General features: G+C 34.6%; 1 protein-coding gene across 1 annotated transcript; it reads left to right on the forward strand.

Moving 5' to 3' along the window:
• Window positions 1-134: 134 nt before the first annotated feature.
• On the forward strand, window positions 135-14,048 carry LOC113232208 (putative fatty acyl-CoA reductase CG5065). The gene is made up of 7 exons (XM_026466852.1): window positions 135-224; window positions 2,401-2,509; window positions 4,016-4,092; window positions 5,712-5,874; window positions 9,543-9,693; window positions 10,480-10,586; window positions 11,743-14,048. The coding sequence occupies exons 1-7, from the start codon at window positions 206-208 to the stop codon at window positions 11,834-11,836; spliced, it is 720 nt and encodes a 239-aa protein (XP_026322637.1). The 5' UTR covers window positions 135-205; the 3' UTR covers window positions 11,837-14,048.
• The last annotated feature ends 1,087 nt before the right edge of the window (window positions 14,049-15,135 follow it).

Below are 15,135 nucleotides of genomic sequence, written 5' to 3' on the forward strand. Positions count from 1 at the left end.
TGCAAGAAGACGTCGGTTCGAATCCGACCGGATCGAAGGAATTTTTTCTGAGTGTTCGATCTTTGTATTAATAATTATAACAAAATATAAGTAGTTTTTAACTTACACCTTGTTACTTATTGTCCAATTTTTGTTTTCAGTTACAGCATCCTACAAAGAACCCCTGCCTGGTTGGGTGGACAACATCAATGGACCGACAGGCATTATGATCGGCGCCGGAAAAGGTACACAACGTCGCACAGCTACCAACTCACACGAACTGTGTCGTTGAATCACCTAATTTTTGTTATCAAAGTATAAATGGAAAGCATTTCAATTTATTATTATAAAACTTTGCCATATTGATGTACAATCTTATGCCATCTTTCAGGTACGTACTTTTAGAATTCAAAGTCAATATAGGTACAGTAAATTAACACTTGAAAATGTCACTTTTAATCTACTGCTCGTTCACAATGCTGACTTCCCTGAAAATAACGAGCAAGAAACTCTAGGGATTGTTCCTATCAAATAAACTTAAATGCTATGGAATGTACTTTGAATCAAATTTGTGTGTAAATCCAGGGCCAGGTCGTCTTTCCATACATCTTTGTCCAACACGTAGTCTTCAATTTTATAATATGACTTTTCAATTAAAATAAATCTTGGATCTGGTGAAATTCTAATTGAAATTCAAAATATTTTATATCGCCAATATTACAGCATAGTATAGTAAGTACACGAATCTAAAAAATGAATTGAAATAAAATAAAAACATTACAACCGCTACCACTATTCACCTATGTGCTTGTTCGCATGCAAGCACATCCACTGGTGTAGCAGTGGAGAGTCCCACCTGCCAGTAAAAACGTTCAGGATGCTGCTAGATGATCTAAGCAGGCGCAGGATCGCTTGGAAACCATCCGTTGCCGTCGCCGCGAAATGGCAGACCCCGTAGCATCCTGAACTCGTTATTTATTGTACGAAAGAAGAGATGAAAGTTTGCATGGAGAACCAATAAAACCATGAAAATTAGTATAGTACAGTAGGCTACTTGAAGTACTTCTTCTACTCAGACGAAGTCACGGGCACCAGCCACTATAAGTCCTATTATTATTCACAAGCTTGTGACGGGAAAAAATAAATCAATATTTCATTTTCATTTAAATGTTTCCGATACACAAACTTATTTCAAAAGATCACTAGCTAATTTGCATGGCATGTGTGCCAGAGGGTTCAAATTTGAACTTAGTCTGCCATTTTCGCTTTCTACCATAGTGGTCGTGTCTAATTATCTCACGCAGAGCCTCGAAACCCGTAGTAAAATGCCTTACTTCGCTACTTTGGAGTGCAAGAATGATAGTCGTCGTAGTAGATAGTGATAATATTATCTACCGTGGTGTTTCGTATCATCATTTGAGTCTTATTTATTTAAGAGGGAGCAGAGGAAAAATTCCTAATCTTCTATTTGATTTTAGAGGGGTATATCCACTTTAAAGTTAAAAATAAAATATTGTATGAGACACGATATATTCAAGAATAGACATTAATCAGAAACATAAAACAATAAAGTTTCCTCGATAGATAAAAATCACGAAATGACCTCTAATTTTCATATTTTTTCTATTTGTCCTCGAAATGCTACAGGTTATTAGGACAAAAATTAGATAATTAATTATATTTATGCATGATCGAGAACTGTCACTACGGATTTTTTTAATCCCTTTAGTTTTAGAGTTATTCCGCTAAAACGAATTTGGTACTTTTAATGCGCAAAATTCAACATCTCCTGTCGCATGTCACGCGAACTTCAGGCATATATTTGTTTCATAAATTTGGGCGGAGCCAACGTCAAAACTTTTTTGGCATGAGAGCTCTTAATATTTTAAATTTTCTGTTTATCGTATTTTTTTTTTGTAACTGCAATATGGTCGCTTTTTTTTGGAAAACTAAGTAAACATTTCGAATTCGTCGTCGTTCAACTATTAATCGCTAGATGGCAGCACATTGATTGAAATTTCAATTTTTAAGCAAAACGTCGTCACTTACAATAATAGGTATTGATGGTATTAACGATATGCCAACGGGGTGCAGTTTAAATTATATTGACAATCCAGAATTAATTTCTTTTTAAATTTGAAATTACGACCATTCATTATTAAATTTCATAGTGTTTCAAATTATTAATATGTGTGTTTCGGCTACAGCGGTTCTGATAGTAATCCAGGTTTAGGCACTTCCATTGGTTTTTTCTTCCGTGACTACGCGTTAGCAATGAGTCAACATTGTGTTTCAATTAGCAATTTAAAGAGGGACAATTCTTACAGCAAAATTTATAGTTGAATATAGTACATGTCTGTTAATAGCGTTTTTATCATCATCTAGACCTATAACTTCATAATGTATAATTCTACTTTCCAGGTGTAATTCGTACGATGATGTGCAACGATCAGATTCTAACTGACATCATTCCTGTCGACATGGTTGTCAACGCCTGCATCTTGTTGGCGTATCTTAATGCCATTGAGAAGTAAGAACATTATTATGGTTCCAATATTTTAATAATAGTTTTTTCTACCATGATTTAGCCGTGTCTTAGGGCTTGCTCCCGGGAATCGGTTCTGGAAATACCGGGAAATCCGGTTACCGGTACTCCTGGTTATGAGCTATGAGTAATATCTCCAGTAGGCAACTTCGCACTGCCATTATAATGCTACTTACTTAAACTTATTATAAAACTGCAATGATTTTACGATATTATATTATGTTAAATTTAATAGGAATTACATCTCAAATTGATAAAAACCATTATTTTGATTAGAGAATGAAGTATTTCTTTATTATTTATAGAATTATTATTACGTAAATTATTGAATAGATATGAATAATCCGAAAAAGCATGATGTATGCTTTTGCAGGTTACAGTTTAAGCTTTTCAAGAAGTACCGGGAATACCGGTACTGAGTTGAGCATTGTACCGGAAAATTTTGGCAACCGGCCCGGTTCAGCAAGCCCTAGGTGACCATGGGACTTGTCATCTTGCATAAAAAAATAAAAACACGCGATTTAGACGCAAAAGGCTAGTTTTTATGTCCAATGTTTTCTATATTTTATAATACCAAGCGCATGAAAGTAAGCGACACGCCTGTCCATAACAGTTGCAGTGCCATTCAGAGCTTTAAATCGCAAGGGTCTGAGGGACACTGCTACTGTCACCCAGCACTCGTACCCTTCAGAACTGAAATGTAGTAATGGCATTACTGCTTGGCGACAGAAATAGATAAAGTGCTACTGTTCTAAAAACAGTTGGCGTTCAAAATTTGCGCGTCGAATTATTCGATTATAAACAATCAAGGTTATTCGATTCTTGATGTCAATTAGTTACTAAATAAATACTACACTTCCCTTTTTGATTGTTGATCAAATGTCGTAACAGTAATAGGATCGATTTATATTTTTATTTACATTCCGTAACATAGTGTAGAGCACCTGTTTTTTAGACACCACAAAATTTAATTAGTAATTACTAAGTTAATAACTATATTCGATTACTTTTCAGTAAAGACTAAATCGTGAATCGAATGTAGGATACTTCAACTATCAATTCATTGGATGTTTTTTTAGTTTTGTGTTGAATGTATCCAACGCACATCGAGTATAAAACCAGAAACAGAGACGAAACAACGGCCATCCTTCCATGGCAACTCATCTGGCAAATGGGCCTTATACCACTTTTAAATACCAACTCTCGTAGCACTGCAAGCCCACAACTGACCTGTGTGTATGTCTCTATAATATAGATAATATCTGTAGCTATGGGGGGCTGCTCCATTCGGTGGTGTGGGAAAAACAGCAAAACGTCTAATCACGAAACAAAGGGGAAAACAAACCTTGAACGCCCCGCTCGCTGCGAATTTGCGGCCGAAGAACTTCATAACTCTCAACATTATTTATAATATTTTTATGGAGTCTTATAAATTTTTCAAAATAATTGGTTATATTAATCTCATAAATTTTTGTTTGTATTTATTTTCAGACCTGACAAAATAAGTGTATGCAATTTGACTCAGTCCGGTGTTAACCCTATGACTTGGGGAATGGCCTTGGACTATGGTAAGTTACATAATTTGTAAACAGGAAACTAAAACCTTTTTGTAAAACGTCTGCTTTCTACAGCGTGAGATTTTTTGTTCTGGATTTGGTCAATGTCCGATTGGCATTGGTAATATGTTGCACAATTAAATTTGTGACTTCAGAAATGGCATGGAAGTCATAATTATAATTTTTTTTATAAAAAAAACGACCTCAAAGGTTCGTGGAATTACAGAAGCAGGATTCATCCCCTAGTTTGCCACTCTTAGGGTCGTATTCTAGAACTCTACTCAATGCTCAAGTCAGGATTTGAGTATGATTTCGAGCACTAGAAATCATACTCAAGTTCCTGCCATTAGGGTCGTATTTCCAGTGCTTGTGTTTCAATTGTAATCCTGACTTGAGCATTGAGTAGAGTTCTGGAATACGACCCTACGGGTCATATTCTAGAACTCTACTCAATGCTCAAGTCAGGATTTGAGCAGACTTGAGTATTATTTCTAGCACTGGAAATACGACCTTAATGGCAAGGACTTGAGTATGATTTCTAGTGCTTTGAATCATAATCAAGTCCTGACTTGAGCATTGAGTAGAGTTCTAGAATACGACCCTGAGACATCGAATATTTTCTTCAAATTTAAACGAGACTAATACTGATGTACCCTCTTTCCAACAAAAAAGAACCATCAAAATCGGTTCTCAATTTCAAAAGTTATCGCGTAACCTAAATAAAAAAAATACAGTTATATTGAGAACCTCCTATTTTCTTAAAGTCGGTTCATGAAAAAAAACTATGTGCAACATTTTATAACTCATATTGAAGCACAAAAGTCAAAGTCAAATAATAATTTATTACATAAGTAAAATTTTTGCATTGAAAACGTCATTTTTTAAGCCACTGCTCGTTCACTACGCTGACCTCCCTGACAAGAACGAGCAAGAAACTCTAGGGATTGCTCTTTTCAAATAAACTTAAATGCTACGGAATACACTTTTGAATCATAATTGTATGTAATCTAGACTCTTGTTGTCTTTCCATACGTTTTTATCTAAAACATACTCTTCAATTTTGTAATATGACTTTTCAATTAAAATACTTTTAATGTAAGTTTTAAACGTAGGAAATAATCTTAATATGTGCTCCGGAATCTTATTGTAAAAACGTATACAGTTCCCCATAAAAGAATCGTTTACCTTAGTTAAACGAAATCGTGGTAACATGAGTTTGGACTTAGTTCTAAGTTTAATATTATAGATATCTTCATTCTTAATGAAATTAGGTATATTTTTACGGGCATACAAAATATTTGAGTAAATATACTGTGATGCCAGTCATGATACCAGTCTATTTAAACTTTTCTCTTAGAGAAACACGAGAACCTAAAAAAGTTATCGATTAAATAATTTCATATAAATTTTAAACCTCTCGCGAAAGCACATAATTTCACAAATATGGCCTTGGTTCACCGAATGTTAGGCAGACATCGTCGATATTTTATAGAAAGGTTGTATATATAAAATAGTTTTTATTTAACCTTAAAATCTTTCATCGCTATTCACTTGTACTCAACAAACAACAATGTTCTCATTTATAATCTAAGGCCATTATTAAGTTCCTATATTTCATGATAATCTTTCAGGTCGACTCCACGTCCAGGAATTCCCATATTCCGTGTGCGTGTGGTACCCTGGAGGCTCTCCGAAAACAAATTGGCTCCATCATCAAATTGCTCTCTTCTTCACACACTGGCTGCCAGCTTATTTCTTAGACGTCCTTCTGTATTTACTTGGACACAAAACTTTGTGAGTATTCATCACCAGGTTTAAGTATACAATACAGACTAAAGTCATTAATTTTACAGTATGTAAGTTTACAAGTTTACAAGCTGTTACTAAATTAGTAAATGTTAACATCTAGTGAACAATAGAAATATTTAAAATAATAATCATAATATCGAGTTCTTAGGTTTTCGCGATTGTTACACATAGGAAATGAAACTATTTTTCCGTATTTAAATCGCTTATATTTGTTTCTTCAAACAAACCGACGTTTCGGGCCCTTTACAGGTCCCATGGTCACGGTTGACTGAGGTGGTACAGTCTTCAACCAGTTATGTCTAATATTGATGCAAACCACCCTATTTTTTCACTATACTTACAATAGTTATTAATTAAATACCTTATTTTTAATTTTACAAAGAAAAACGTTCCAATTTACGCTATATTAAGTTTTACAAATTATTTTATTGAATGATTTTTTATTAAGTTCAATTTATTATTAATTATTAATAGAAATTAGAATAAACTAAAACATATTAATTAGTACTGCAGTCTTATGTCTGTTTGGGATTTTTCATTAGAGGAAATACTGGATCCCAAACTGGTGGTACGGAGAAACCATCTTCACTGTTGAAATTAGAATGTTTTTTAATTTCAATGGCTTCTCGCAGCATCCTGGGTAGATAACGGACTTCTTTTGCTAGGACCTGGGGTTTGTCAAACTTCATTGAATGTGTAGGTTTATCCATGACATGCTCGCAGACTGCAGACTTGTTTACGCGACGGTGTTTGACATCAGCTATATGTTCTTTGACGCGGGTACAAATACTTCGCTTTGTTTGTCCAATATAAGAGAGACCGCACTCACAGTCAAGCTTGTAAACTCCTGCATCCTGTAAGGGGATGTTACATTTCACGGGTCTCAGGAACTGAGAAATCTTCCTCAGGGGCTTGAAATAGGTCTTGATAGATGCGCGCCTGAGGACTCTTCCGATCTTGTCTGTAACACCTCTCACGTAAGGTAAGATGGCAGGTCTTCGCTCGACTGTTGGTGGTTTCACACGGGGCCTGTGGCATTGGCGTGGAATCTTCAACTTATTCGCATGTAGGACTTGCTTTATATGTTGAAGTTCCCCTGCCAGATGATTACTGTCGCAGACACCATGTGCTCTCTGAAACAAAGATCTGCCCACGGTAGCTAACTGGCTAGGATGGTGATGGGAATTACCATTGAGATAACCTATCTGTATGGTAATAATCATAAGCCCAACTATTTATCTTAATACATACATACAAATACTTAATGTTAATTTAAGACAAATTTTACATCGATTAAGATTAAATAGATAACATTGTTATATATTGACAATAATAATACCAGCTACAACCTCGACAACATCATCCAAACCTTTCGCAAATGACGTTTCGAAATGCATAATAGCGACTGCTGAAGATGTCAATCTCAGAATGGACAGCAGCGAGGTCATTGTACTCTCGACACATACGGGTGAGGGGATTATAAAATGAGGTGTAGCAGCCACAGACGTGCCAGAATGTCTAACCCTCCTCCGACATTCACGTCACATGCACGTCTTAGTGCAAGCAATCAGCATAAGACACACGTACCAAATTAGTATAAATAAGTAGCTCAAACCAACCCACGACTGGTCTATCATTCTCCACCAAATTACCATGGCGAAGTGGTGATCACTAACACCTTTCACCTGCACCATGGTAAACTGGTGACCCTGACTTGACAGTGACGTGACGTCAGAAGAGGGTTAGACATTCTAGCACGTCTGTGGCTGCTACATGAGGTATTATTGGTGTACACACACAATTTGAAAGTCACAGGATTACGGACGCGATAGTTTGTATTAAAGTTAATTAGCGAAAGTAGATTAGGGAATTAAAAATTTCTGTACTCTATAGCATCTTTAAATGTATGTGGAGTTATTACCGCCGACATGTAGTATTTGTGCACTACATCCGATTCGTATGGGGTCTACTCTCGTACTTCGTCCATAACTATTACCTACTGTCAAATAACCAATACGCGACGAAAATAAAATATAATATCAACTATGAAGCATCATTCGCATCATACTTCTTTTAACTTGGTCGTGTATTACTTATTTGATAGTAATTGTTTCGGACAGATATTGGATGGAGAGTACAGGGTAAGTTCCGAATTCGATAAATGACACTCCGCGATATCACGTGGATCATTCACTAAAGTATAATGAATGAATGAAATAGTCTTTATTGCACATTAAAATTACAATGGCAACACAGAACAGTAACGTAAGTATCGCAGAGTAAGCCAATGTACAACAGGCGGCCTCATTGCTAAGTAGCAGTTTCTTCCAGGCAACCTTAGGATAGACAATTTAAGAGTTCGAAACGGGGGTGCAGCCAAAGAATTAAATAAATACACAACTCATGAATAAAGTAAACGTATAAATAATAATAATAAACACATATATTATTAGAATTATACATAAATATTAACATATAACAATAAGGTTGTGACGGTGTGACCTCCTTACACCGTCACCCCACCTTTTGTATCGTCTCTATCCATTCGTATCGTATCGTTTTTCTTCTTCTATTCATATTTAAATTTAAAATTTTGAATTGTTCCATTTTCCTTCGCATTCTGATTTTATTTCTTTCGACGGTCATTCCCTGCTTGACCGCGATAGCGGATACTACTAAATATACAATACATACGGATACAACTGCCTCGATGGCCGAACGGTTACCATGTCGGATGGCCACGCAGAGGCCCCAGGTTCGATTCCCGTGCCGGGAGAAATATTTGTATGGCCTACATTTATTTCTCTCGTGAGTTTGGGTGCAATTTGTGGTTGTCTATGTGTGTGTCCATGGCACCCACGACAAAGGGTTTCCCTATGTTGAATGTGTGCGTTATTATATTATTAGAAATCAAATTGTTATTAATTTTTTAAATTCTTTTCAAGTTTAATCATAATACAATCACTGTAAATCATGTAACGACCATAATATATATAACAGCAAATATATATAACAGTTTATCTGTATAACGTGGTGATAAATCTGTTAAAGATTTCTCATAGATGTTGAAAAAGTTGTTGAAAGACCAAGTACAAAGACACGACGCAAGCACATAGAAAAATTCGTGAGGTCCGTTGGTTCGTTCCGTGGCTTAGTTGGTACAGCGTCTGGCACGGTATGCAAGAAGATGTCGGTTCGAATCCGACCGGATCGAAGGAATTTTTTCTGAGTGTTTTTTCTGAGTGTTCGATCTTTGTATCAATAATTAGTTTATCTGTAATTCAACATAATACAACCCTATAAGGGGTAAGTGCCTAAATTTAACACCTAATAATTTTAGATTTAAGTTATGGAGTGTTTTTTTTTAATGTGCTGTTTTTCTACATTTAACTTTTATTTGTTACAGTTCTTTTTTCTTTACTTTACCTTTTACGTCACGTTAAGTAAATTTGTGGACCGGAAGTTTCCTGTTTTACTGCCGTGTTCCTAATCACGGTTCTTAGGGTTACAACCCTTTCAAAGTTACCCATGTATACTTTTGTAGTACAATAAAATAAATATTTCATTTGTTCATTCACCACGTAAACAAAATAAGTCTAAATCAAGAACAAAAGCATGTAGACGTTAAAGTATCGTTTGTAATTTGTTTTCAGTATGGTAAAGGTGCAGAAAAAGGTGAGCTACGGTCTCGGCGTACTTCAGTATTACACGATGAAGACTTGGAGCTTCAAGAACGATAATTACTTGTCTTTGAAGAAGAGAGTTAGCAAAGAAGATGACGAGATCTTCTTTACTAACCTGGAAGTAAGTACCACAACATATTATACAGAGCGTAATTGTTTTATTACACATCAATACACAAAAAATTTTACTAAGAGGACCCCCCCCCCCTGCCACAAATACACGGTGCAATAATAAAACGGTGCACGAATAAACCTGCTCAAGTTTTTGATGAACCGCCATATTTAAATTACAAATAGTTGTTTTTGTAAAATTATTAGTAAAAAAAAAAGAAATCACGAAACAAGCATTCTCTATTTTGTACTTAGTGTAAATGTCTACTCAAATTTTGATTAGTAATTTTTGATATTACAAAATTGACAGGCGCTACGTACAAATAATAACAATGTCTGTTTCCTATTTCACTGTGAAGTATTTTTATTTATTATACTGTGGGAGTAAATTCAATCTCAGCAACATCTAAAGTCCACGTGCCTGTACTTTCTCTAACACCCATATCCTTCAAAACCGGAAAGCAGTAAAGTTCACGTTACTGCTTGGCAGCAGAAATAGGTACAGTGGCAGTACTAGAGTTTACTGCTGAACTATTTATAAACTGCCTCCGTGGCCGAACGGTTACCATGCCGGACTGCCACGCAGAGGTCCTAGGTTCGATTCCCGGGCCGGGAGAAATATTTGTATGGCCTACATTTATTTCTCTCGTGAGTTTGGGTGTAATTTGTGTTTGTCTATGTACATATGTGTCCATGGCACCCGCGACACAGGGTTTCCCTAGTGCGGGGCTATGTTGAGTGTGTGCGTTATTATTAAAAAAAAAAAAAAAAAACTAACGTACCTTGTATTTGGCAGGAAATTAACTGGAGTGAGTACATAAGGTGGTATATGAAGGGTGCCCGAGAGTACTGTCTTAAAGAAGACCCAGCCACGTTACCTCAAGCCAGAAGACTGCATAAACAGTAAGTATATACTTCTAGAAACTATTTTCAAATACCAGTAAATTAGAACATTATTACAGGCACATGGGACTTGTCAACTTATGTCTCAAGGCGGCAAGTGCAGTGGCAGTGTCCCTTTAGATCAATGCGATTTAAAGCTCTGAGTGCCAAAATATAACGAGTTAAGTTAAGTGTTTTGTGACAAGCGTCTTTTCTTGTACATTATGTACATTAGGGATATCTGCATATTTGTCAACTGTCATCCTCAATATTTTAAAATACGCGGTGAAGTCATTCAAAGGCAAACTAGAGCAAAAATTATGAATCTCTTATACCAACCTCGTTGCCATAAAGTAATTTATAAGAATAACTGCTTCAACGTGTGTATAATTATTTAAAATAAATTACCAAACGAAATTAAATTGTTACAAGGACATAACTTTTAAATTAAAATTGACAAAATGGTTCTTGACACATTGCTTCTATAGTAATAAAGAATACTTAGAATTTACAAATTCATTACATTAATTAGAAACTATAGAGACTAAAGAAACATTGAATCCCATTAATATTTGCACATCTGCTTGCAGGTTGAATACAATGTACCTAATTTTACTTAAGACCTTTGTAATTACTGTATTACCGGCAAATAAACGTATTCTATTCTATTCTATTCTTATACAATAGTAGAGTTGCAACGAATAGTATATTCGGTCAGCAGTGCAGTCGAATAGGCCAAACTATTCGGACTGATTAAAGCACGTACGAAAATTGACAAATTTTTATAATTTAGTTTAGTGTATTTCTCTCAAGATTACAAATTTCATACAAATACAATTATATGTCATTTTATACTACTCTTTGAGAAGTGAGCGCAGTTTACAAAATAATGAAGAAACAATTATTTAATACTAAGCCATAAGTACACAATAGTGTGCTTAATACAAATCAACATAATTACACCCAAACTCACGAGAGAAATAAATGTAGGCAAATACAAATATTTCTCCCGGCCCGGGAATCCAACCCGAGACCTCTGCGTGGCATGGTTCGACTGTGCAGGCATAATTGAGATACAAAGGCAATTATTCGTCACATTTCTTTTTTAATTGATATTAAGTAACACCCCTTTGTTTAAAACTAAATACCTAATTTTAATTATTGTTTTTTTTTTCAGATTATACTGGTTGGATCTCATAGTAAAGATAATTTTCTTCTCTCTCTGCTTTTACGTTTTGTACAACAATGTTTTAAAACAAATTTTATATTAAGTATTATGTTATAAATTAACATAACAATATGTGTAGAATAATTTCAACATCATTTTCCATCGACATTGGGAGCCTTTAATTAATTGTTTCAGTATTAAATGAACAAGGTGACAACTTAAGATCTGCGAGGTTTTTCAGTAGAACTTGTCTCAATGCCATAAAGTTGTACTTTATGGGTGCCACCGCAAATTTTACACGACGAGTGTAGTACTATAATAATCTACAAACGTTTCGGTTATTGTGAATGTTATTTTTATAATTTAAGTTTATGTAAAAAAATCATTTGTTGCGAATAAGGAGACTTTAAACAGATCGAAAGAGCAGGAGAATTTAACTCAGCTGTGTTAATGACTTACTAACTTACTGCGCTGGCTCAGCGATTCAAATCTGGCTTGGTTTCCGAAATGAGATGACGCCACTCTCTCCGGTCCTGTGCATTTTCTCGTCAATTGATGGCTTGAAATTCGCGTAGGCATCTTTCCAGCTGTACATGTGCTAACCAACCTGTTTTCATCTAGTGGTCGACCCGGATAGGTTATATTTACGTTCCGATTCTCTCCCATCCTTTCTAAATGGCCAAGCCAGCAAAATCTGTGCACTTTGGTTGCGCTGATATTTCGCTGGGCGACGAGCTCTTCTATTTCGTCCTCAATTACTAATTTTTGATAAAAAATATTTTATTCCATTTCATGAAACAGCTGACATTGTTTATTTTTAAAGGTGAATTTGATAAGTTATCATTACCCATGAACCTGTAGCTAAAACGCCGTTTATTTTCTTCCTATACAAAAAAAAAATGTTAAAATGACATGTTTCAAAATGGTGGACCCATATAGTAAAAATGTTTTTTTCTATAATGTACAGTACTACAGTGGAATTTCTATAAAATTACGTTTTATATTTTACAACGTTTTATAGCGTGATTTTATATAAACAATTTTTACTACAGAGTTTGTACAAATATATCAACTACCGTATACCTACTGGATTACAATAGATATCCATAAGGGTAAATGAAAACATAGTGAAACAAGTATTTGAATAAATTGTTCAGTACAGCTCTGTTCTGTGTTCTTACAACTCTACCAATAAAACCTTAAAGCATTGATGGACAAAATGACGCAGATTCAGGGTCACTTTGTTTATGGGGTTATTTTTCATTATCTCGAGTCTAGCACAGCATTTCTATTATTGTTTTGTTTTAAATCATTTTGAAAATATGCACAACTTTACACGTCGCATTGAAAAATAGATTTAACTAAATATGGTACATACAGCGTAGCCGTGACAAAGAATCTTCAATATCACATTAGCGTATTATCCATCCTATATTCTGCAGCCTGGAAGCTGGCCACTGCTGGCTGGCTAAGCTTATTATTTGCCAGAAGTAGTTGCTGGCCTCCTGGTTACCGGATACCGAATATTACTTCCTGAAATGTTTCGAAGGGTTGTCGAACGGAGAACTAGATTACATGGTCAGGTTCAGAACCAAAGTTTTTTTTTTTTTAATTTAATAATAGAAATGTTACGATAAGAGATTTTAGTTTAATAAAATTTTACTATGTAATTGAAAAAATGTATTGTGATTTTTAAAAGTTGAAAACTTTTACTGTGGTAGTTAGGAAATAATCACCCTTCAACACGAATGGGCGTAATTTAAATTTTGGCGAAAAAGTTTTTTTACTAAGGAATAAATACTTGTTTTACAATTCTGAAGTAAAATATTTTACTTATTACTAAACCTATAATTCCCTGTACGTAGAAATGGTAAGCAAGTGTCATTTATAACCAAAGTAGAGCAATGCATAGCTAAAACATTGAAACAAACTTTAAAAAAATCAGATTAAAGTTATGCAAATTGTCCGATTCGGAAACTCAAAGTATATTTTGTAATGCAAGTACTTTTTTTCGTCAAAATTTCTACTTACATTGATTCTAAGGGACAATATAAGGCCTAAAGTTATTAGCTGACGTCTTTTCATGGGATTTTTAAGTGCATGAATGAATACGACTTTTACTAAAAGGGGACCCTTTTAGATCGCGCAAGTAAAGCCAGTTGCTTCATAGTAAAGTTTGCGGTGCATGGTTTGAAGAACATAAAGGGATGTCAGCGAATGAATTTGGATCTTATAAATATATTTTATTGTAAAATTTAAGTTAAAATATCAAATACAGGTGAAAAAATCTTTATCTCCAAACTATCGTAAATGAACTATTGTGTTTTTTTACTACATATTTTCTCGGTAGTCAATTAATATTTCATTCTTTTGTTGTTTTATTTTATTTCATTCTGTATTTCCAACAGTATTAATTATTTATTTATTTCTTATTTACTGTGTATTCTTTGTAAATATTGTAAAATTCACTTATTATATTCCAAAATAAATTAAGCGCTAATTTTAATTTAAAAGAATATAAATCAACTACGAATATACTCATTTACATAACATGTCATTAGTTTTCTTTAATTCGGTTTGATAAACATTCTTCTTGCAATAATCATTCGTTTTCCATCTATTAGTCAGGAAGTTTATTACATTTTTAAAACCCGACGCTAAAAGAGGGGAGTTATTAGTTTGAAGCCGTTTTCTGTCCATGGCATCGTAGTAGCATTTAGAGCTCGTTGTGAAAGATATACGAGTGTTGGTGAAGCTACAGGCACATGGGACTTAGATATTGAAGTGATTGAATTTACACCCAGTAGTCACAGTATAATGAATAATAACACTTCACAATGAAGTAGGAAATAGATATTGTCAAATTTGTACATAGTGCCTGTCAATTTTGCAATATCAATAATGACCAACCAAAATTTGAGTAGAAATTTATATTATGTACAAAATAGTCAATGCTTGTTTCGTGATTTCTTTTTTTTTTAGTAAAAATTTTACAAAAACAACTATTTGTAATTTAAATATGGCGGTTCATCAAAAACTTGAGTAGGCTAATCCGTGCACCGTTTTATTATTGCACCGTGTATTTGTGGCGGGGGGTCCTCTTAGTAAAATTTGTGTGTATTGATGTGTAATAAAACAATTACACTCTGTATACTATGTTATGGTACTTACTTCCGTGTTAGTAAAGGAGATCTCGTCCTCCTCTTTGCTAATACTCTTCTTCAAAGACAAGTAGTAATTTTTCTTGAAGTTCCAAGATTTCAAGGTGTAGTACTGAAGTACGCCGAAACCGGTTTTGAAGGGTAAAGATGCAGATGAAATTACACGCTGGTGTAAAAGCAGTAGCCTTCAGATTTTTGCCATTTAAAGCTTTGAGTGACATTGCAACTGTTATGGACAGAC

This window comes from Hyposmocoma kahamanoa, unplaced genomic scaffold (assembly GCF_003589595.1).
Source record: "Hyposmocoma kahamanoa isolate Upper Pololo Valley unplaced genomic scaffold, ASM358959v1 67, whole genome shotgun sequence".
NCBI classification, from domain to species: Eukaryota; Metazoa; Arthropoda; class Insecta; order Lepidoptera; family Cosmopterigidae; genus Hyposmocoma; species Hyposmocoma kahamanoa.